The 22,101-nt window shown below is 60.5% G+C and overlaps 4 protein-coding genes across 13 annotated transcripts in view; 2 read left to right on the top strand and 2 right to left on the bottom strand.

Moving 5' to 3' along the window:
- Positions 1 to 2,418, top strand: part of USP49 (ubiquitin specific peptidase 49) — a 39,039-nt gene extending 36,621 nt beyond the window's left edge. For all 3 annotated transcript variants that reach the window (XR_008239245.1, XR_008239246.1, XR_008239244.1), the window contains one exon: positions 1,697 to 2,418. The gene's annotated coding sequence lies outside the window, so the exon portion shown is untranslated. The remainder of the gene's footprint in view (positions 1 to 1,696) is intronic.
- Positions 2,419 to 2,423: 5 nt separating this feature from the next.
- On the bottom strand, positions 2,424 to 3,479 carry TOMM6 (translocase of outer mitochondrial membrane 6). Its single transcript, XM_052814231.1, has 3 exons — positions 3,338 to 3,479; positions 3,162 to 3,263; positions 2,424 to 2,756 (listed from the first exon to the last, which is right to left on the bottom strand). The coding sequence occupies exons 1-2, from the start codon at positions 3,448 to 3,450 to the stop codon at positions 3,167 to 3,169; spliced, it is 210 nt and encodes a 69-aa protein (XP_052670191.1). The 5' UTR covers positions 3,451 to 3,479; the 3' UTR covers positions 2,424 to 2,756; positions 3,162 to 3,166.
- A 701-nt stretch (positions 3,480 to 4,180) lies between these two features.
- On the top strand, positions 4,181 to 13,512 carry LOC128154463 (basic salivary proline-rich protein 2-like). Of its 8 annotated transcripts, XM_052815157.1 has the most exons (15): positions 4,183 to 4,277; positions 8,271 to 8,387; positions 8,680 to 8,793; positions 9,009 to 9,167; positions 9,257 to 9,418; positions 9,507 to 9,668; positions 9,891 to 9,979; positions 10,178 to 10,314; positions 10,445 to 10,584; positions 10,695 to 10,826; positions 11,118 to 11,234; positions 11,368 to 11,580; positions 11,716 to 11,874; positions 12,504 to 12,611; positions 12,956 to 13,512. In XM_052815157.1, exons 2-15 carry the CDS (start codon positions 8,337 to 8,339, stop codon positions 13,136 to 13,138), a joined length of 1,926 nt encoding a protein of 641 aa, XP_052671117.1. In that variant the 5' UTR covers positions 4,183 to 4,277; positions 8,271 to 8,336; the 3' UTR covers positions 13,139 to 13,512. The 8 variants fall into 8 exon arrangements, with proteins under 8 accessions (XP_052671114.1, XP_052671112.1, XP_052671116.1 ...); XM_052815154.1 differs by having other exon boundaries at positions 4,181 to 4,277; positions 9,891 to 10,314; positions 11,752 to 11,874; XM_052815152.1 differs by having other exon boundaries at positions 4,181 to 4,277; positions 9,891 to 10,314; positions 11,734 to 11,874.
- A 365-nt stretch (positions 13,513 to 13,877) lies between these two features.
- On the bottom strand, positions 13,878 to 21,501 carry PRICKLE4 (prickle planar cell polarity protein 4). Its single transcript, XM_052815158.1, has 8 exons — positions 21,229 to 21,501; positions 16,744 to 16,896; positions 16,435 to 16,542; positions 16,216 to 16,353; positions 15,933 to 16,133; positions 15,487 to 15,673; positions 14,976 to 15,293; positions 13,878 to 14,696 (listed from the first exon to the last, which is right to left on the bottom strand). The coding sequence occupies exons 2-8, from the start codon at positions 16,891 to 16,893 to the stop codon at positions 14,203 to 14,205; spliced, it is 1,596 nt and encodes a 531-aa protein (XP_052671118.1). The 5' UTR covers positions 16,894 to 16,896; positions 21,229 to 21,501; the 3' UTR covers positions 13,878 to 14,202.
- Positions 21,502 to 22,101: the final 600 nt, after the last annotated feature.

Here is a 22,101-nt window from a genome sequence, read left to right as displayed (position 1 = left end):
CCTTCTCTTGTTTCTGTTCCTGCTTTTACAGCTACTTTCTGGGTGAGCGTGTCTTTTGGGGAGCGTGGGGCTTCTGGATGTTGCTCCTGCTAAAGAGGAACAACCAGATCCCTTCAGTGTGGGCAGGGTTAAGTGTAAAGTACTTAGGCTAGCCTTATTTCCTTAGATAACCATATCTGTACCATGGGGATAATTTGTACTGCTACAACCGTGTTAGTACAAATCCGTGCCACGTTGGTGGCTAGGCAAGGTTAAAGAATGTATGATAGCATGGGCAGGCTAGAGCTATGCACGTGAATAATGTCACCACAGGCTCGTGGTACACCACTGAACGGAATCGGTAGCTGAGAAATTAGGATAACCACCCGTGAGGCTCCTTCTCTTTTGCACAGTTAGCGTAGCGTTGGGGCTGCATAACTCCACACCTCTGATTTAGGAATGGCATTTTCATAGCAAGTGTCATCTTCACTCTCCTTACATTTATTAAATGACATTGCTAGGCCTGGCCCTTAAGGCTATTTCCTACTGCTACAAGATGAACCACATATTTCCATGTGAAACCCAACTTCTCACCTAGTTTATCAATCAGTCAATCAGATGTGTAAACTACAGTAACTTACCACTGGCAACCTGGAGCCCCTGTGAAAGAGAATGAGGTCCTATTTTTTCCCTGTTTAACTTCAGCTTTGGTTAAGCAGTCACAAATTCTTCAAGCCACAGCCTTCTATACATCTAATGAGCAGTTTACAGGGAAGGAAGAAGTAGTTAAGTTTGTTTCCAGTAAAACTTTTTTTTACAGGTCTGCCTTTCCATAAAAGAAAATTAAACACAGCTTAGAAACTTCAGACAGCTTCTCCGAGAGGAGTGCTGCCCGGGCAAGCTCCCTTAAGGTGTGATGGGCTTGGGCAGGACGCTGCGGGGGAGACCCCGTTTCTGCTAATGCCCTGGAAGCTTCACTCTTGACTTGAGTAAGGGCAGAATTAAAGCTAATCTTCAGCACTTTAAAAAAGTTAATCCTGCTCCAAGTTAAGGTTGCTGGAAGGGTGCTGTTGGCAGAGGCTAGATAGAAGACAAGCAAGTTTTCCCTCGGTATGACATCCCCTGGCAGCCCTTGCGAAGACAGGAGCGAAATGCTGCGCCGCTTTCTTGGGTGAGGAGCCAGGCTGGAGCTTGGGTGGGTTTCCTGATTTTTCAGTGGTTTCTGTGGGGACTTTAAGTCAGAGGAGCCTCTAGTTTCTGCTTCAAGTTTCTGGTACTTAACGTCACTAATGACTTAAGCTGATGTATGCCATGCTGTGCTCATGAATGAGACTGCCTTTGCTTCAAGGACACTCCCAGGCAGCAGCAAGTGACAAGAGAATCCAATTAATTACTGAATGTTTCTGGCAGTCTGTCCAGCTGTCTTGCAGCTTGGTGCAAGCGTGCTGCTCCTAATCGCAGGTTCAGCAGCTTTTATTTTAATCGAGGTTTGTTAAGACAACATCCAATAAGTCACCTATGGCAGCCTTATGTACTTAACTGCATGAACTGGCCCCTGCCTGAACCCAGGCCTCGGGAGGAGATTAGTGTGTTCTAAATCAAAACTAAGATTAACTATAAAATGACTTAATGTTCAAATTAATCCCCTTTTCCTGCAGAAACTGTTTCTGCATAGCTTGGATTATCCGTACTTCAAAAGAACTTAATTTCTTTACAGGATGTTAAAATACCCGCTTTGAAAACAGCATTTTTAAGAATCTGTATCGGTAGTGGAGCGAGTTTCTCTCTGGGGCAGGTAAGGGGGCAGTTCTCCGTCACAAAACGTGGAGGCAGCGCTACTTCAGAAGAATGTCTTAAACTAAAAACCCGTGCGTAACTGTCCAAAGAATCTGAAGCCATGTTGCAGTCCTACTGCCGTAATGCTCAGGGCTGGGAAGTTATTCTGCTCTACAAATAGCATCTTGGAGGAGCTGTCGTGTAACACGTCAGAGTAAATCCGACCTGCAGCTCCCACGTCAGCCTCGCGTGGTGCTTTCACTGTCCCCTGACCAGCCTCACCACCCACAGCTGGACTTTAAAGTTGGTAACGGCAAGCTGTGGTCTCAGTCCAGGGCACTAAAATGCTATGCAACACCAAATGGCGGCTTCTTCCCACACACAGTCATCATTCCTTTACAGTAAGTGTCCCAGCTTTATCCCATCCGGACATTACCCAGGAAACCTTCTGGTGGTTAGAGTTTACCTAGGGCTTGTCACAGTTTTGTTTTTTCCTTTGAATAAGTAGCTGATGGGTCCTGCTTACAACCCAGGACTGGACTTGTTCCTTTGTCTTTCGGGTGTGAAATATAAATCATGTTTTTATGATTTTTTGTAAATCTTTACTCTTTTTACACCTTGTTTTTGTAAGCTGAAGTTTCTTATTAAAAAAATGAAATTCCAGTGGGTTATGTCATTATTCTACATACTTTAATAAACATCGAGATGGGGGTACAGAAGAAAATTCCACGCACAATGACTTCACATCCTTGAGAAAACTACTCTCGCTGTGCCTTGCAGAACAAATTGAAAATAAACTCTCCCTCTCACACTTACAACTTTCCCCCCCTAGTCACTGCTTCAAGCACGACAGCTTTGAAGTGCGAGTAGCAGCTCTGCAGAGAAGGAGAACAGAACGTACTCGCGCGAACGTATGGAGACTCGTAACGGCTAAACGCATCTCTTCTGGTCCTCGTGTGTGTGGGGGGCGAGCTCTTCTCCCTTGCGGATCTATTTCTTTCCTAGGCCAGCAATTAAGCAGAGTTAGACAAGGTTGTTTCTAGCCTCGTCTGCTGGCGTATGGCAATTTAACACAGCTTTGCAACTTTCTGTATAAATTAGATCGCTTTAGGCTTTAGTCCTGGTGCCAGCGAGTGCTCGTGGTTTAGTCCTTCGTGTAGCTCGTTAATTTGGTCACCTCGCACGGTGACATCCCCTTCCCGGGCCGGGGGGGGCCCTGACACGCTTTGGGGGGTGGGGGGGGGTGTCTGCCAGCACGGGCACACGCCCGTGGTCGCCAGCGGTGGGTCACCGGTAGCCACAGACAAGTTTCAGAGAGAAGCGCAGCAGCTCCCGGTCGGCCGGCGGCCCCTTGTCCCTGCGGCCCCCCGGACACCCCCGTCCCCGCTCGCTCCCCGAGGACTCACCACCGCTACGGGACGGGCTGCGGGGCCATCAGGTCGATATCCGTCAGGTTCCGGGCGACCCAGACTCCAGCGGCGAAAAGCCCCAGGTTCACCAGCAGGTTCCTGAGAGAGAGAAACGGGCAGCGCTGGCTCCCACTCCCGCTCCTCCCCCCTCCCCCTGCCCACGCAGTACCCACCTGCGAAAATCGTTCCGGTCGGTGGCGAAGCGGTAAGCGCTCCGCAACCACCCGCGCAGCCCCTGCGGCGCGGTCCCCGCTCCTCCTCCTCCCGCCGCCGCCGCCGCCGCCATGCCGCCTCGCCTCGCCTCACCTCACTCCCGCCGCCGCGCGAGACCGTCACTTCCGGCGCGCGGCGCGGCGGGAGGGCGGGCGGCGCGCGCGGGGCGCCGCCCGCGCGCCGGGGATCCGCGTGCGAGCGGCGCGGTGCAGGGCCCCCGTGCAACAGCAACGTGCAACAGCAACGTGCAACAGCAACAACAACGTGCAACCCCGGCGGGGCGGCCTTGCACGAAGCGCGTGCCTTCCCGTGCAAGGTGGGGGGGGTGGGGGGGGCTGGTGTGTGTGTGTGTGTTTGTCTGCGGGATGGCACCGGCAAATGCAGCCCCCGGCGGCGGCATCCGCCCCTTGCACGCTTGCAGGACGCGGGGGGGGTGTGGGGGGGTGGTTTTTGCACACCTCGGCTCCTCGCGAGTTGTTTTTAGCGGGTGCTGCTTGCTCGGAAAAATCCAAACCAGCGCCGGTCCTTGTGCATCTCTCCACCATACAGGCAGGTGAAGCCCCCCACGGCGCCCCCCCCCTCCCCGGGGGGCTGAGCCCCCGCACGAGTGGGCTGGGGGTTCCTGGGAACCGGGTTTGCACAGCGGCGGGGAGGGCAACCGCTCTCGGGGGTTGTTGGTGCTGCGGGGAGGGTGGGAGGGGGGAGATAAGATACGGGGAAAAACGGGTGGAAAGCGAGGGAATGCCTGAAACGCTGCGTGGGCCGTGACCCTGGCCGGGCTGCGGGCAGGTATCCCTCTTCTTGTCTGACTGTGACTTTTCCAGGTGCGGGTGTTGGATCCCGGAGCCAGGACGGTTGTAGCCGCCACCGCTGCTGCGCCCCAAAGGACAGCACTCCGCAGTAAGCACCGGCGGTACCCGTGGGCAGGACGGTGTTGCAGCGATGGCATTCTGGAAAACGTCTCTCCCGTTTCCTCTGTCCCCCCTTGCCTGTGCCTGAACCTTCTTCGTTCTGTTCTTCGTTCCCAAATCCTCCCTTCGGCTCCCTCCTTCCTGCTCTTTCACTCTGGATCACCGATCTCTATCCGCTCTCCCCCCCATCCCACCGTGAGCCCGCTGCCCCCAGCGGGGTCTGCCCTTTCCCTAGCCCGCTCCCCTTCTCCTGGCAGCCCCCGTCTCAGCCTTTGCAGCTTTTTGGGAAAAAAAGCTCTCGGCCACCCCAGGCATCACCGCCTTCCCCGGGAGGTGCCCGTTTCCATCAGGAGGGGACGTCCCGGCAGCAAAACTCGCCTCATTAGTGCCATTAAGCCTTGCACGCGTACCTGCTGCCGGGGCACCTTGCACTGGTGCTTACCTGGGCATCCATCACCCGTTCTCAGTGCCCTCGTACTAATCTCGCTGTAATTGCGGCCGTCCCTGACTCAGTTTCCACGGTCTTTGACAGCAGATTATATATTACCGTGCCCATGTGGTCCCACAGCAAACAATTTGGGACGGAGCAGCCGGGGTCACTGTGACGGCTGGTTACCAGTGCGACAGGGCGTTTGCTGGGCGAGCTGGAACCGGATCGGTGAACCGAGACGGGGCCTCAGCCCTGCACCAGCTCTTGTGTTCTGCGCCGGAGCTCTTCTGCCTGGAAAAAGCAGATGGGAGGACTGAGACCTGCTAAAAGTAACCCGGCCTGAGCAGAGGCGTTCCCTGCGGAGCCCCAAACCCGACGTGGTTTGCACTTTTTGGGGTGCGCTGTATGTCACCTGATGCTTCGGGGATGGGCACGTTCTTTTAAGGATCCGTTGTGGAAGGAGAACTGGCCACAGGGTTGTAGTTATAAGGAGACCTTTATTATTATATAAAGATTTTAGCAAGCAGAGTAGCTTATCCTTACACAGAATTCCTAGCAATTACCATAGCTTTCCTATTACTCCTATTTCCCTGCTCCCTGAGAGCTAGTTCTCCGATTTGGGGACGCCCAGGTCACCAAGCCAGGCTCTGATAAGAAGACGTGCACCAGCCGAGGAGCCGTGGGGTTGTGGAGCCACTCGGCTCTCGAGGGGGACGTACTGCGACACTGGCCATCAGGCTGCAGCCACGTTTGTCCCTGCTGCTGGATTCCTTTCCCATATCCCAAAGAGCTAATTGATCCACCCACTTAGTTAATTGATTTATAGCTATTAGAGACTATAATTAACCGACCAGCTGGAAAGCTGTGTGTTATCTGCCCGGTGGGAGCAGCGTTGAGAAGCAGCCAGCTCCGATGGGCCACGGGCTGCCCCGTCCCCACAAACAGCACCGCTCGTTTGCTGTCTTTGAAGGATTTTACTGCACCTCAGACTTTGGGCTTTCCCTTTTATCTCTTCCTTTGCTAACATTTGGCGTCAGTGAGCTCACCCCGAGCCTCCCTGTTTTCCCTTATCTCCTCCCTTCTTCCTGCAAGGTCACAAACTCGTCTTTGTGCTCCATGTCGATGCAGGAGTTTGCATTGCTGGGCAGACGAGTTCGAACCGGCTTGCTATCAAAGCATTCCCAGGCCCCAGCAAAACCTCCCACTGCTGTCAGACCCTGACACAACGCAGATGTTCCTTCAGCATCGGGAAGGTGATGCAGCTCATCGCGGGGCTGCGCGAGATGTCCGTACCTTGTACTGGTGTATCTGGCCGGTGCTAACGAACTCCTGGGCGTGCCGTTCCCCATGGGAACGCAGGGAAATAGGGAGGAGGAGACGCTGTAGGTGCCTGGCAGAGGTGCCCAGTGCCTGGCTGCCCCAGGAGGTGATACGTCGGACCGGCAGCGGGCTCGGGAAACCCTCTGAGCCGCAGCGGGCTCTGTCCCTGGGGCTGCTGGGAGGTAGCGATGCTGTGAGCAGGGATCAAACCCCTCCGCGGTGCTGGAGGGTGAACGGACACGGGCAGCTTCAGCCGCATGTCGACCCGGAGCAGCTCTCGGTGAACCCGCTGGCACTGAGCCGCAGCCTCCCGGCCGCCCCGGTGCTGGAACCAGCCGTGCCCGGGGAGCGGGGCTGCCCGTGTGGGGAGCGGGGTGCTGGGTGCTGGGCACGCCGCTCCTCGGCCTCCCGGCGTCGGCAAAGGTGGGTGCGATGGCAGCGACCCTGCCAGGGTCACCGCGCTCTGCAGACCCTCTCACCCTTCTCCTTCCCCTCCTCGTCCCTGCAGGCTGTGCTGCAGCCCCGGGGGGTTCTGCTCCCCCAAATCCCCTGGCATAAGGCTGGGAGCATCTCGGGGACCGTGTGGCCGATCGAGGTGATGCTGGAGCTGGATGGTGGCAGGCACTGGGGATGTGGGGCTGCATGGATGCTCAATGCCATGGGGATGCAGGGTCCCCCCTTGCATGGGTGCTCCGTGCCCTGGGGGTCCAGGGTCCCCCCTTGCATGGGTGCTCCGTGTCCTGGGGGTGCAGGGCCCCCCCTCCTTCCATTGAGGAGCCGCAGAGGCAGGGATGGAGCAGGAACAGGGGCTGCACCCAGAGGCTGATGCAGCACAGAGTTTGCATCAAATTCTGCTTTAAACCAGGTTTGCTGAGGGATTTTAAAGAACCGGAGGAATTTGGCTGTCCCTGGTTATCAGAGGCCGGTTTGAGAAGAGGTGCTGCCTGGGGTCTGTGCAGCCCTCGGGAAATGAGGGGGGGTCTGTGGGTCCCCGTCTGTGCTTCCCCTGTTATTCTCAGCAGCTGAAATCGGTGTAAGGAGACGCTCTGCAGACAGGAGGAAAGGCTGCTGGAGGGCATCGCAGCTTGGCTTTCAGGGAAGGGAAATCAAGTGCTCAGGGGGGGCTCCCTGGGGGGTAATTAGCAGCTGACTGCCATCAGCAATCGCTCGATATTGGCTTGCATTCAGTAAACGGGAGGAGTGAGGGGGGTCCGGCAGTCCCAGGGGTGAGGGGCTGCAGGGAGCTGGGTTGGGGTGCAGGGGTCTCTATCCGAAGCTCCTTGGCGTTTCATCTCTCCGGGCAGGCGAGCTGTTTTCCAGAGCCACCTGGGACTGATCTGCCAGGTAAAACCTCGATTTGGGGACAAAAGTGTTATTTTCTCTCTTTTACTCTCGGTGCTGCCCTGGGGTGCTCCCTGCTGATCTGTGAGACAAAGCCCGGTGCCTGTGCTGCCATTAACTCCTGCCAGCCTGGGTCGAGGCTGCGAGTGTTAACTGGTGGCTCTGGGAGCCCAGTGCCCTGGCCGGGCTGGGGTCGGCAGGTTTTGGGTCAGAGCATCCCCTGCTCCCTGGGATAGTGGCCCTTGCAATAAACCCTGAGCTCTGACCCACGCAGCCGCTGCAGCCCAGCAGTGAGGAAGCCACCGAGGCTTCCCTGGGCAATGCCCCTTGGTATCCCCAGGGTTTGAGCCCCCTCACCCTTACGGAGAGCCCAAACCGTGTCCGTGCCAGGCTGTCCCATGGGAGCAGCAAGGGACAGGCTGGAGCGGGGCTTGCACCCCACCGCAGTGCCAGGCTGGCCGGGGGCACCCGGCGGGCAGCTTGTCCCTGCTCTGGCACCGGGGAGGGGGAACGGCTCGGCCAGGATCCCGTGGGACAATAGCGGGGTGGTGCCGTGGGTGCCGTGACCTGTGGAGTTTGCAACAGGGCGATTGAAACGTGGCTGCGAGCAAGCGGGCGCTGGGACGGGCAAGGGGGGCCGCTTCGGGCAGGGTGCACGGGTGCCCCACGCCAGGGGAGCAGCCCCGGCATTGCCAGGACCCCCGTCCCCTCCTGGGACGGGGAGCGGGTCCGTGTGGCTCCCAGCTCGCCCGTCTCCTGCGGGTCCTCGCTGGCGGTGATGCCGTGTGGCTCTGGAGGTGACCCAGTGCTCGGGGCTCAGCAGAGCCGGGGGCACCTGACCGGCAGTGACGTTCTGTGGGATGTGCTCACCCATGCTTCTCCTTTTTGCAGCTGGGTGCTGACCCTCCCGGGGCCTTCTCCTCACTGGGACCGGGGCCAGGACGAGCTTTTGGCAAGATGTTCTCGCCGGTGGGCTGCAGGAGGGAATTCCTGGGCTGCTCCAGGGAGGTAGGTGGTTTTGCAACCTTCCTGCTGCCACGCAGCTGGGGCTGCCAGTGTGGTTGGGAGTGGAGGAGCTTTGTGGGGCAAGATGGGTGCTGGCCGCTCCGTCGCTCGAGATGCTGAGGAGCCAGGAGAGCATCGCTGCAGTATGGGGAAGAATTAGGAATCATCTGGGACCTCGGCCAGGGGAGAAAGGTGGATGGGCTCCTGGCTCTCTGCCCCTGCTCAGCATCCAGCCAGTGCAAGGGCGAAGGTGAGGGTCTCATCCTGCTTTCATCTTCCTGTGCCCGCTCCGCAGCCCGGTCCATGGCAGGCTGGACCACCACCGTCCCACGCTCACGGCCCCCAGGACGTCTGGGACAAGCCGCCCTGGGAGCACCAGCACAGGAGAGGCAGGGGCGGATGGTGCCCGGTAAGGGGGCAGGGGCCAGGGCGAGCAGCCGTGCAGCGAGGGGAGACGGTGCTGTCGGGTTTCACCTACACGTCTGGGGTGGCCAAAGCTGGGGGTTCCCCCAGGAGCAGGAGAGGCAGAAAGAGCCGAGGGCTGTGGCGGGGAGGGGGAACAGCAGCAAAACCGAAACACCCCAGCGAGCTGCCGTCCTCACCAGCGACCATTTGCCGTTGCAGCGCGGTCCATGGGACCCCAGACCCTTCCCTGGCCCTGCCGACTTCCATGGGAACGAGGAGGGCAGATGGGCACCCCACGACTGTCCCCCATCACCCTCTTGGGATGACAGAGAAGACAGAGGAGGACCTGAGGAATTCTTCGGAGAGGGCTGGCACCGGGTGAGGGGGGAGATGGGCCGGGGGGGGAGCAGCTGTGTGGCTACCCCCAGCGTGCCACCATCCTCACCGGCAGCAATTTGCTATTGCAGCCCGGTCCCTGGGACCCCAGACCCTTCCCTGGCCCCGCCAACTTCCATGGGAATGAGGAGGACAGGAGATGGGCAGCCCACAACCGTGCCCCGCCACCCCCTTGGGATGACAGAGAAGACAACCAAGGACCTGAGGACTACTTCGGAGAGGACTGGGACCAGGTGAGGGGGGAGATGGGCTGAGGGGTGGCAGCTGTATGACTACACACAGTGTGCCACCATCCTCGCTGGCAACGATTTGCCGTTGTAGCCCGGTCCCTGGGACCCCGGACACTTCCCTGGCCCTGCCGACTTCCATGGGAACGAGGAGGACAGGAGATGGGCACCCCACGACCGTCACCCACCACCCCATTGGAATGACAGGGAAGACAACCAAGGACCTGAGGACTGCTTCGGAGAGGGCTGGCACCGGGTGAGGGGCTGGTGGGCTGGGAGGCTGGCAGCGGCCGTGGGACCAAGGGCAGGGAGCGGGTGAAATGAGGCAGGGGCCGTTCACTGCCCTGGTGACAAGGACAGTGCATGGGGACAGGTTTCTCTGCGCGGCACTGGGAGCAGCGGCAGCCCAGCTTCTCTGCTCTGCAGTCGCAGCATCCCCGGTCCTGCTCTGTGTCTAAACCCACCCCTTTCCCCGCAGGAGCCGTGGTCTGGCCCCAGCTGCTTTGCCTGGTCTGAATTTCCCGGCGAGGAACAACACCCACCGTGGCCCCCCGCCAGCCTGCCAGGGTGGGTGGCCGTGCTGAGGGTGGGGGGACCGTGCAGCCGTGGGGTGGTGAGCAGGGGTGCCGGGACCACGCTTTGCTCCAGTGCACAGCCAAGGGGGGATGCAGTGCTGAAGCTGGCCCTGCTCAGGGTGGGGGGGGTTGCACCAGAGACCCCTTCCAGCCTAAATCCCCCACCCTGGGGCTGCCTTTGCTCCCGCAGAGAGCGAGGCAGCTTTCAGGATGGCTGCCCATCCTGGGGCTATCACGGCCTGGGTGGGAAACGCAGCAGACGCCTTCGCCGTGGCCACCGAGAGTTAACCTTGGTCCAGCGCCTTCCGTGTTCCTGGCCCTCCAGAGGTTTGTGCCAACGCTGTACGATGCAAGGGGTCCCACGCCACTGTGCTCGTGCTCGCCAGCATCTCCTTGGTGCTCGCCGGCATCTCGGGCAGAGCAAGGGGTCGCTCCCATTGTGTTTCTCGCTCTGCAGGGAATCGGCCGTTCTGCAAGTCCTCTCATTCCCTCCCTGGGACAAGCCAGCCAGGGGTCAAAGAGCAGCAGCACTCTGCTTCTCCCCAGCTGCTTATGTCCTGCAAAGGTGGTGTGCTGAGCAGGAAGCAGACGGCTCAGGTTGTGGGTTTTTACCCCCCCCTGCCCCAGCACCCAGCAGTGACTCGAGTTTGCACGGTCTGAGCCCTGCACGGTGCCGCCATGCCCCTAACCAGCGTGGTTTCCCCCAGGGCCCGCCGGCAGCGAGCAAGAAGGTCCCGGAGCCCCCCAGCCCGGCCAGCAGCCCTCAGAAGAGCCCGGCCACTGATCCCCGGGCTGCGACAGAGGCTGCAGAGCCGGAGCAGGCAGCAGAAGCGGCGTCGGTAGGAGAGCACCACTCTCCTGGGGAAAGGCAGGGATGCTCGCACCCCTAGAGGTGCCTGGCTCGGGGGGTCTCTTCAGCCAGTGTAACGTCTTCCTTCTCTCTCTCATCCAGCCCTTTTGCTCTTCATCTTGCTGTCTCTTTGTCAGGCACGGAAGTTTTTCTGACTCTTCTCCCAGGCTGCAAAGCCCTGTGGTTTCCTTTGGGTTTTAGCACCCCGTCCGTCCCGTCCCCCGGCTCGTCTTCCCGGGACAGACACGTGTCCTGGCCTCACGTCATTGCATGTCCCCAGGTCGAGCCAGGAGCCAGGCAGAAACCTGCAGGCAGCCACAGCCAAGTGGAAACAGCTTTGGAAACAGAGCCAGCCCCGTCGGAGAAGAGCCCTGCTGGGACGGGGGAGCAACTTGAGGTATGAATTAAGGCATCTCCTCTTCCCACCTAAAAGCAGTACCAAGGGCGAGGTGGGAGCTTGCAGTCCCCTTTGCAAGCCCCTTTTTCCCCTTGCCGTGGACTCTGCAATGCAACTGTAATGCTTTGCACAGGTAGAGCCGTGCAGCCAAAGTGTCCCTAAGGCTGGTGCAGGTGGTGGGTCACATCCCCACAGTCCAACAGCCCCTCCGGAGCCTGCCGAGAAGGTCCACGCCGCGGCCGGCTCTGCTGGAGAGGCGGGTGCTGAGCTCTGCCCGTGCTCCGGGGGAGAGCAGCATCTGCAGAACGGAGCTGAAGAAGCCAAGGGAGAAGCTGCCTGCGATGAGGTGGGTCTCGGCACGCGGTGGGCAGCTCCGCAGCGTGTCCCCCCGCCCCGGGGTGAGAGCCCATCGCGGCCACTGCTGCGGGCAGGGGATGTGCTGGCAGCTGCCTTCCTCCCCCAGCCGCTTTCTCTCCCACAGCTTCTCGGTGTCCTTCAGCCATCCGACAACTCGCAGGTCCTGCCGGGAGCTACCGTGGAGCCTGACGCACAGCCCAGCCAGGCTTGCTCCGATATCTGTGCTGTGCCAGAGACCTCACCAGGGACCCAGCACCATCCTGGGTCCGGTGAGACGGAACTGGTACGGGGTCGGGGTGCCTCTGCTCCCCCACGCTCGCCCTGAGGCATCCCCGGGTCCCGACGTGGGACAGGTGCCGTGGGCTTGAGGGATACTGCCGTAGCCCAGGAACAGCCAAGTGGGACCGCTCTGGCCTCCCCGTTTGCAGGATTACGGGCTGGAGTTAAAGTGCTGCTTTGTCTGGAGGCAGAGCCCGTGTCAGCCCTGGTGCCAGCTGTGCCGGAGATGCCGATAAATGGGAGACAGCTGGGAGAAAGGCCAAAAAAATAACTAGAGGCTTGAGAGCGTGCTGGAGCGTGAACGACCCCGGGACTCAAGCTTTAACGAAGGAAATGAGAGCATTGCAGAGCAGCTTAATTACTGCCTAATGGGGAAGAGAAATCTGCTATCGCGGCTCTCGGCGGCAATGCTGCCGGGGCTGGGGCAGAGGGGGGAGCTGGGGGCAGCTCTTGCACCCAAGGGAAGGGTGGCAAACCAGCACCCCAGGGAGCCAAGGTCCCGGCGAGTCCCCCCACAAGGTGACCAGTCCTTGGCTAGTAATCGGTACTGGCAGCCCCAGTTTGGCCCCAACCTTGCCCAGTCCCTCTCCCCTTCAAAGCGTCTGACCCTTCCTTGCCTTTTCCACCACCCAGGCTGCCGACAGCCAGCACCAGCTCTGCTCCACGCTCCCGACACCCTCCCCGGCCAGCACGGACCTCCGCTCCGCCGCCGTCCTCGCCAGGAAGGAGGAGATCGAGCTGGTGAGTCCCGGTGGCCCCTGGCTGAGGCGCATGGAAGTCTGGGACCAGCTGCAGGGTGGGGGGGCTCACCCGAGGACCCTTTGAACCGGGGGGGAGAAGCGATGCCGGGTGATGGGGGACGTGAATTTGGCATTTTTGGGGTCACGGGAGAGAAACCCCTCCTGGTGGCAGTGGTTGCAGGGGAAGGTGCTTGTGGGCAAGAAGGGGTTTGCAGGGGCTCAGATACTGGTGGGGGGGTTCATGGACCAGCACCGAGGGAAAAGATATCCCTGGGGGAGGACTGCATGCTGCTGGCGGGGAGGTTTTGGGGTGCCCCGTGCTGACTCCGTGCCGCTCCCCTGCAGTCGTACCAGCAGTTCAGCCTGACCATCGCGGTGGTGGCCACGATGCTGCTGCAGAAGGAGCCCTCCATGGAGGCGGCGCTGGGGCTGGCGCTGAGAGCCAACCTCCGCCAGGGCCGGATCCATCACCTCCAGGAGCTGGAGGATTTCATCGACAGCTATGACTCGGCCACCCTCAGCCGCTGAGGGGGGGGCCGGGGTGAGCGGACGGACACCCCCTCTCACCGGTTAGAGGGGGTGATGGGGGGGGCTGTGCCCGTGCAGCGGGGTGCTCGTGATGGGGCCAAGCCCTCGGGTCGAGGCGATACGGACACGTTGGCACAGTCTCGCCATCTCTCTTGGGAATGGAGGAGGAGGGGGCTGCTTAGTTTTAGCCCTGCCCAGACCAGTTTGTGCAGCAAAAGGGGGAGCTGGTTTTGCTAGAGGGTGATGGGAGGGACAGCGGATGTGGGGAGCTCCCCGGCTCCTCGCTCCATTCCTGGTTCACAGGGATGTACCTCGAAACCCTGGGGTTTGTTCTTGGTTTTAAATCTAAAAATAAACCAGCTGTGATGTATGCACCCCTTGCTCTGCTGTTGTTCTGGTCCCGCTCTCCTGGGGCTGGTGAGGGAGGGGTCCCGCAGTGAACCCACCGTGGGGGACCCCCCCGGCTGTGGCAGAGGGCAGCGGCCGCCCCTGGGTCTCACGCTCCTCTGGCCGCAATGACCCTGGGACGGGGAGGAATGGGACAGACATATGGTAGCTCTCCTGTGTTCAGATTTCAGCCAAACTTTATTGGAGCATCGTCAGCAGCAGCAGCAGAGCTGCCCCCCCGGTCCCCTCCCCATGGTGGCAGCAGCATACGGTGTCACCAGGGATGGAGAGCATCTGGCAGCGGTGCTCATCCTCCAAGGAGGTGTCCCAGGGAAGGATCCAACCCTGACGATGCAGGCAGCTGCCCTTGTCTTAAGCACCCAGCCACCCTCCCCTGCGTGCGGCTGCTCTCCAGGGCTGCCGCCTTGTCTGAGATGGGAGCCCTGGTGCAGGTTGCTGGCTCTCTGCTCCCTACCTGCTTTACCTGTTCCTAATTGTGGGAGAGGCTGGCAGGAATTGCAGGCTGTGCTTTGCCAGCAGCCGCCGGGGGGGAAGGATCCCAGCGGCTTCTCCCCACCAGCCTTGGGCTGTGTCCAAAACGCGCTTGGAACGTGTTGAGACCGTGGCAGGGGCTGGCAGGACGGCGTTGCTGGTCGAGGACCCCCCAGTCCCTGCTGCTAGGACACACTGCAGTGCTTGCTGCTGCCCCGTGGCTTTGCCGTCCTGCTCCCGGCCCTCCCCAGGGGCTCCCTGCCCAGGGAACTCATCCCGGGCTTGGGGATGGGCTTCCCGAAGAAGAAACCCTCTTCCTCCGAGTCTGAGTCCGAAGATGAAGAGCAGGTGGGACACCAGGAGTCGTCCTCCTCCGTGATGTCCTGCAGGTCGATGTCCTCTGGCCGTGGGCTGTGTCGAGCAGGGGATGTGCCCGCTCGGAAGCGTGGGTTTCCATTGCCTGCGGGTGTTCGGGGCTCAGAGCCCCCCGAAACCAGGTAGCCCAAGGCTCCAGGCTCATTAGGACCGTCTGCACTGGGCTGGGGGGCAGAGGGGTGGCCCGCTGGTGACCCCATCATCGCTGCGTGCACAGCATCCCTGCTCCGCTCCTTAGCAGCTGCTCCGTGGTCCTCCAGGCTCCTGAATGCAGGATGTACAGGGGCCTGATCCAAACAAGCCTCTGGAAGAAGGAAAGCAAGGATGGGTGAGGAAGGGGAAGGCTGAGCCTGCCCTTTTTGCAGCGAGGGCTGCCTCGGGGTGCAGCAAAGCGAGCAAACCCCAGCTGCCAGTGCTCGCCCTCCTGCGGGAGGTGGGCTGGGGGCTCATCGCCGCGGCTTCAGCCCTGCGTTGGGCTGCGCCTGTGCGACGTACCCCATAAAGTACCCAGGGGCTAAGCAGAGCCTGGTTTTGCTCCTACTCCCCTCCTGCCACGTAGCAAACGGAGCACTAGGATCCCTACCTGCCCCTTCCACCCGCTGCCTGCAGCCCCCGGCCACCGAGGTGCTGCCCGTCCCCGGCGTGGTCCTGCCGGCAGGGCTGGTTCGGGAGAGGGGCGTCGAATCGGGGGACGGAGCCGATGCAAAAGCCGAGTCGGAAGAGTCGGAGGTAGTGGAAGATGCATCCCGCCCCAGGCTGCAGGTCTCGGAGCAGAAGAGCCGGCCGCGGCGGGAGGTGAGGGGTTGCCCACGCAGCGGCTTTCGGCAGAGGCTGCAGCAGAAGCAGGCGGCTCGGGCATGCCAGTGGAGCCCTTGGTGGGTGGCCTCCTCGCTGTCGGCACCTGAGGGGCAACCGCCGGTGAGAGGGAGGCTCTTCCCTCAGCCGTGTGCCAAAAACCATCCTCCGCACCGCACCGAGCCGAGCCGCGGGGCTCTGGCTCTGCAACCCTCCCAGCCCACGTCCCGCCTGCCTGGGCAGAGAAAGCCCCGCTGCACCCTGCCTAGGGTTGAGGGGAGGGATGGGGGAGACTGTACCGATGGGGTCCCCGCAGGCCTGGCACGGTTCGGCGAAGAGGCTCTCGAAGCAGCCGCGGCAGCAGGGCCGGCCGCTCTTCATCACGTAGCGCTGCCCGCACAGGGGCACGTCGCATTCCAGGCAGCAGAAGTGGTCCAGGTGCCAGCGCCGGCCCTCCGCCTCGATGCACTCCTCCATGAAGATCAGCTGCGGGGGGGGGGAACCAAGTAATCCTCTAAGCACCCCACTAGCCAACTCGTAGCCCGGAGGATGCTTTGCTGTGCCAAGGAGAGAGGAGGGAGCGCCGTGCCTCGGCGCGGGCACGGGGCTCTCTGCGAGGCTCAGGAAGGAACCTTTCCTCACGTCCACCAGTGGCTCTTGCTGCGTTTGCAGCCCCTGGCCAAGCTCAGGAGCTTTTAACAACAGCAAAAGGGAGGTAAAAGCCTCTCCCCTGCCCAGCACCCACCTGGTCGCAGGAGGCGCAGCGGGGTCGGAAGAGCTCGGCGTGGTGCCGGCCGCAGTAGATCCTCCCGTCCTGCTGGAAGTAGATGAGGTCCACCAGGGGCTGGTGGCAGAAGTGGCAGGAGAAGCAGGACGGGTGCCAAAACTGGTTCCCCAGCCGAGATGCTGAAATCCCTGGGTCCCCTTTGTTCAGCCTCCTGCCACACTGCAAGGCAGAGGGATGCGGGGTTGGGGGCCAGGCTGGCTTTTGGGGATGGGTCCCCCCTGGGAAATGGGTGCTGCCTCACCTTCTTGCAGGGACAGCCATGGCAGGGACCCGGCACGGGACATGCCAGCCCCTGCCCCAGTGCCTCCCGTCTCCGTCGGGCGCTGAACGCTCGTAGCTGCTTCCTCTCCTCCTCTGCGAGGTCGGGGCAGTACCGCTCCTGCACGGGGAGGCGGAGGTGAGGGGATGCACGGTGGGTGAAGCCCCAGGGTGGGCAGCACCCAAGAAATGTGTGTCTTACATCGCAGTCCTGAGGAGGCAGCTGCTGCAGGAGGGCTCTGGCACGGAGCTGGATCTTGTCGGCGGGAGAGGCAGGCTGCGGCGAGCAGGTGCCGAAGCGCAGCGGGACCTTGGGATGTCGCGCGGGACAGAGAAACACAAGCAGATTTTTAGGGGGATCAAGCTGCGGTGCTCGAGGTTGCTAAAACGTGTGTTTTATGCTGGGGCTGGGGGTGCTCCGCTGCTGGCACCACCCGTGGCTGGCACCTGCAGGGCTGGGGGAGACTGGGGAGCAAAGGGAGCCCAGGGGGAGAGCCAGGGTGCTGCCCACCTCGGGGGGTGCGGGGTCCGCGGGGGGCTCCAGGTACTCTTCCAGGGCACAGCCGGAGTCGCTGTCGGACGAGGCTGGCGGGAGGCCGGTGGCAGTGCCGCAGGGGGGAGGCTCATCTCGCTGGGGCCATGCAGGGCTCGGCAGGGACATGAGCTGGGGAGAGAGGGTCAGAGCTGGTGAGATCCTCATCGAGGCAGGGAGCAGGGATCCATCGCTGGGACACGTATCATCCTGCCTGCCCAGCGCGGACCTGTCTCCACGTGGCAGCAGGACGAGCAGCCCCTCGTCCCGGGGAGGGACCCCGGGGCAGGTCCAGCTGGGACGATGCTCAGCACAACCACAACATCGAGACCCTTGGCTGAACCACTGCAGAAGTCCAAGGGCTTTTGGGGGCTTCTCCTTTCTCTGCAGGGGTTATAAGCAAACCCACACCGAGGGCAAGGGTGCTTGGCAGGGCTGGGGCTTTGTCTGCTGAGCAGGAGGCGCTGACAGGACAGCGATGGGTTGAAGCCAGGCAGGGAAGACCCCAGGTGTCCGTGCTCAAGCTGGAAGAGGTTTTGGGAAATGGCACCAGCCGTTCGCTCACCCACATTAGGAGATTTTCCCTGGCTGCCACCAGTCCTTTGCTCGTACGGCTAATCCCTGGTCTAGTGGCCCGTCCCTGAGCGGGGCAGAGGGAGGAGACCGAGGTCTAGCCCAATTCAGTGGAAAATAATTTATTCCCCTTGGGCTGCTATTGTTCTGCCCTGAGTGGCTGTTCCTGCCCGGGCAGCCGGCTCGCCCAGCCGCCACCACCTCGCCTGGCTAATGGTTACGCAGTGGAAACCCATCCGGTCCCGTCCCCTCCTCCCCACGCGGCGCTTTTCACCGCTCGCTTCCTTCCTGGCTTGGCTTTCCAAAACAAAGACGAGGTGGCGATGAGGTGGCTCCTGGGGCTCCCTGGACGCTGGCCCAGAGCCCGATGCCCTCTGCCCGTGCTTCCTGCCCCGGCGTGGGGAGCGAGGGTGGGATGTGGGTGGGATGGAGCTGAGCCGCTGCTCTGGGGACAAGTCCCAGTCCTGTGACCAAACAGCCCCAGGGCACCCCTGGATTCATCCCGTGCAATGCCCACCACGGATTGATCAACTGCTCTGGAAAGTGTTTTATACAGCAAGCGGCTTCGCACGGGCTCAGGCTAAGGGTTGAGAGGTGGTAAGCCCCAGGCCACGCACCTAGGTCCTCCTGCATCACTGCCACCATGGGGACCAGTGAACTCCTCTGCACTGGGATGGTATTTCTGCACATCTGGTTTATCCCCCCCGCCCCTACTGTCACGGGGTCATCCTGGCCAGCACCACCAGTCGCATCCCCACTGCTCCTACTAAACAGCTTCAACACTCCCAGCTCAGCCCCTGTTCCCAGTGAGCTCCCCCCACCACAGCTGCCCCTTCCTATGTACCATCTTGGGGTGCTGGGATGTTGCACCCAAAGGTGGCCAGCTCTGGAGCTGGGAGCGGGTGGGATCAGCCCGGGCAGCTCAGGTTTCCCTGCCATGCACCCGGGTCAATGATTAACACTGCAGATGGGCTAATCAGCGGGATAAAACAAAAGGGCTGCTTACTCTTTCCTGGGGTTTGGGGTCTGCCAGCCCTGGGATTAGCCCAGAAAGACTGCAGGGCTGGTTGAATGGTGCCGTTCAAAGCTGTGCTCAGCTCTGGAAGGGATAGGGATGAAATAATCTGACTCAACTCTGTGTATTTGCAGCCCAAAGAGAGCCCTCGCCTTGCCGACTTGGTGAAGGACCGCTGTACCACCGCTGGCGTTGGGACAGTAAACAGTCTCAGCTCTACAGCTGTGCAGGAGGATTGTGTGTGTCCCTGGGGATGCTGAATGGGGATCTCCGTGGGCTCAGCGTCCGGCCCCAGCTCTGCTCCTGCCTTGTTTGGGTGACACATGTCTCTGCTTTTCCCTCCCCATGGGAGGCGAATGGCAGTCCCAGGCTGTGCTTGGCTTATTAAGCCTCCAAGCTGCATTTGTCTAATCTGTTGGGGCTTTGCTGTAATTAGACCCCTGCGATGGTCCGCAGACTCAGCAGAGCTGGTGGTGCCTGCGTGGCCCCAGTCCCGTAGCAGGGTGCACAGGGCACCTCGTCCCAGGGCTGGCAGCAGGGAGCCCAGTGGGTTGATGCTGGGGGAGAGCAGAGAGGGCAGGGTTCCTGGCTGCTATGAATCCATGGGGCTGAACTGGAGAGCCCAGCCCAGCCCGGTTTGATGTGATTACACCGGCTGGCAGCCGTCTGGGCTGTAGACAAGTCCCTGTAATTAGCCCCAGACAGTGACAGTGGTATGCACCTTCTATGCTAAGGAGCCAGGCAGCCCCAACAGGTCCGTCTCCTCTGCTCCCTCTCCCTGTCCCCTCTTTCTGCCTGCCCTCCTCACCACCTCCAGGCAGTCCTGCTATTGCTCTTCCCCGCTGGCCTGCAAAAGGGATACAGGGATGCTCCCTGCCTGCCCCTGCCATCTCCCCCTGACGCCTGGTCCAGGCTCTCCTGTCCCTGTTTTTGAGGCAGGAGGGTGCTTTGGGGAGCCGCTCCTCCCTGCCAGCACAGACCCGAGCGCTGGATGTTCGTCCCCCCAGAAGGGACGTGCGAGGGACCAGTCGGGCAGGATGAGTGCCACTGGCTGTCATTTGCCTTTGCTTTAAAAGCCTCCCGTCCTGCCTGTGGGAGCTCCTCCAGACTGCCATTGCTCAGCTCCCTTGTGCTCTCCAAAGGATGGGCAACGTCCCCGCTGTGCTCCCCTGCCTACTCGTGGCCTTTCGGTGTTAGCATGGCTGCAAAGGGCTGTCCAGGCTCCAGCCCTGGTGCTGGCACCTCCGGGCTCAGTGGATTCTCGCAGGATTCCCCTTCCTGCTCTGAGCACCTTCCACGCAGTAGCTAGAGCACTTTGCGAAGCAGTCGCAGCTCCCTGGGTACAGGAGGCAAAAATTCATGGGAATATTAATCTTATTTGGCTCCCTGGGAGCAGCCCCTGTCTCCAGCTGGCTGTGGGAGGGTGTGCGGGCTCCCAGCCCTCTCCTGCCAAGGTCACACATTAACTTGCAGTGCAGCCACCCCGACCCATTCGCATTCAGCACAGGCTCCCTGCTCCCAGCACGGCCGGGGGCTGATCTGCATCTCTGCCACAGCCTTTCGTTTTATAGTCACCTCTCCCTCTTAGAAGACTCACTTTCAGACCCCTCTAGCCTATTTTTCAGAAGCACCAAACACTCCCCAGCTCCACAACCCCGAGGAAACACAACAGCTCACCATCACCTAAAAGACCGGATCCCCTTTCAAGCACCCAAAAGCACTGGCAGCTTACAGAGGCATAGCTCTGTATTCACCACCTCACCCACAGGATAACCTGTTTTCGCTTGAGTTCCTGTCAACACAGCTGCAATGAAGGTACGTGGAAATAAAGATACAGACCAATAAAGATGCATCTCTTCTGGGGTGAGATAAGCTGAGGTCTGGCAAGGCGAGCCGGAGCAGCTAGTCCTGCAATGCAGCCCAAGCCAGGCTGCCAGAGCGGGAGCCTGTCTCACGAAGGAGCCTGCGGTGGCTTTGGGACCCGTGATGGCACGAGGTGGAGCAACGCTTGGGTGCTGCTGGCTGGGCACAGCAGTCTCATGGGCCAGCAGTGTGGAGGGACAGGGTCAGCGCAGCCCCCCAGATGATAAGGGGGTCTCAGCATCACGCTCCACCATACGGCACCACGTCCTCCACGTCACTGGAGGGGACCGTGGCCAACGCCATGGTCTGTTTGCTCGCCAGGGGATGTGCCATGCTGCAAAGGGCTTTTTTTTAGTGTGTTTTCCCCCATCGTAAGAGCGCAGGCACGGCCAGCTGCCCCGGCTCAGCGGGGAGCAATAACCCATTAACCCACCGTGACTCACCCATTTGTACACCCGTGGGTACGAACTGAGACCCACCACCCCACCTCTGCCCCGTGGCCACCGGATTTCACCCCGGCGTGTCGGTGTGCGATGGGGCCCAGCCGCCTCTGGCGAAAAACTCCGTTGCCAATCCCAAAACATCCCATTCCCGCTGAATCCCGGGTGGAGGAGGGATGGGGGACCCAACACCCCTTCCCAGAGACCCTCATCATCCAAGGGAGCCGGGCAGCCCTGCCAGCCCCATGCCTGCGCACCTGCCTGCTCCGGGACGTGGAAGGTGGCCGCACAGCCCGGGATGGCAGAATCCGGCACGACGGAGCAGACGCCGTCTCCCGCTCTCGGGGAACGTTTTCCCAAAAAACAAAGACTGCGGGGGCAGCGATACCATTTGCCTCCCCCTCATTTATTTGTCCCAGAGAAGAACAGCCAAAAAACCCACCCGCTCCCCTCGCCCACCTCCCCTTCCCCCCGGTCGGGGACTCTCCCACTGCCCCCCCCCGGTCTCCCAAGCCCCTTCTCAACACGTAGTTCAGAGAACCGATCCCGGGAAACCTTTCCAGCCTGACCTACCTGCCCTTTCCCCGCAGCCCGGTACCGGGACTCCGTCGCTCCGGGCTCCACCGACCGCTCCAGCCCCGCTCCGGCCGCCGCCGTCCCGCCCCGCTCCGGAGGAGGCGAGGGAATGGAGGCTGAGCAGGGAAAACTTTGCAAAGCGAAAGGAAAACATCCAAGCTCAGTCAGGGAAACAATTTTTTTTTTTTTCCTCTCTCTCTCTTTTTTTTTTTTTTTTTTTTTTAAATCTGCCTGCCCAGGAAGCTGGAGCTGTGTCAGCCGGGGTCCTAATTACAGGCTTTTTAGCCTAAACCTACAGAGACAGCCAATGGCAGGGAATCACAGCGGCAGGCAGGGAGGGGAAGAGCAAAGGATGGCGGAGGGGGGGGTGTACATTAACCCTACAGGGGAAAGAGCTCTAGATGACATCTGTTTTTCTCACTACCTCTCATTTTCCGAGCGTCCGCGCCCTTCCCTCCATCTGCGGCTCAGTTCACCCTAGGTTGCCGTTTTGATGACTTTTATGATCCGCGCGGTGATTTATTTTCCTGCCTAGATCAGAAAGAGTTGAAGCTTCATGAAAGAGGGGAAGTGTCATTACACCCCAATTTAGAGGTGGAGAAACTTTGGCTGGGTTCTCACAAAGGAGTTAGCCAGAGGCAAGTCAGGATGTCCTAGTTTTCGCAAGCCCTGAACACCTGAGTCTCCTAAAAGCCATTTAGACCTGCTTCGGCTGCAACAATTGCACTCAGGCACGAGTCAGGGTAAAATTTAGCAGAGTCCCTGACGCAGGGCAGAGCGTCTTTGGTGTATTTTTGTGTATTTGTCACATGCCCTAAGATTTTCCTGTCTGCTGATGGGACTTTGGGGATGGGAACAGACACAGCATCC

This window comes from Harpia harpyja, chromosome 19 (genome assembly GCF_026419915.1).
Source record: "Harpia harpyja isolate bHarHar1 chromosome 19, bHarHar1 primary haplotype, whole genome shotgun sequence".
Classification (NCBI taxonomy): domain Eukaryota; kingdom Metazoa; phylum Chordata; class Aves; order Accipitriformes; family Accipitridae; genus Harpia; species Harpia harpyja.
The sequence above is the reverse complement of the archived record's forward strand: the minus strand, read 5'-3'. Positions and strand labels throughout refer to the sequence as shown.

Excerpts from the sequence above, each read along its gene's own strand:
- TOMM6 (XM_052814231.1), bottom strand. The coding sequence starts at position 3,450 with ATGGCGGCGGCGGCGGCGGCGGGAGGAGGAGGAGCGGGGACCGCGCCG. Across the intron at positions 3,264-3,337 it reads GACCGGAACGATTTTCGCAG|GAACCTGCTGGTGAACCTGG; the intron begins GTGGGTACTGCG and ends TCTCTCTCTCAG.
- PRICKLE4 (XM_052815158.1), bottom strand. The coding sequence starts at position 16,893 with ATGTCCCTGCCGAGCCCTGCATGGCCCCAGCGAGATGAGCCTCCCCCC. Across the intron at positions 16,354-16,434 it reads TGCCTCCTCAGGACTGCGAT|GAGCGGTACTGCCCCGACCT; the intron begins GTAAGACACACA and ends CTCCCCGTGCAG. Across the intron at positions 14,697-14,975 it reads GCAGCGGGTGGAAGGGGCAG|AGGCTTGTTTGGATCAGGCC; the intron begins GTAGGGATCCTA and ends TCCTTCTTCCAG.
- LOC128154463 (XM_052815149.1), top strand. The coding sequence starts at position 8,337 with ATGTTCTCGCCGGTGGGCTGCAGGAGGGAATTCCTGGGCTGCTCCAGG. Across the intron at positions 9,669-9,890 it reads TCGGAGAGGGCTGGCACCGG|GAGCCGTGGTCTGGCCCCAG; the intron begins GTGAGGGGCTGG and ends CTTTCCCCGCAG. Across the intron at positions 10,827-11,117 it reads AGGCAGCAGAAGCGGCGTCG|GTCGAGCCAGGAGCCAGGCA; the intron begins GTAGGAGAGCAC and ends GCATGTCCCCAG.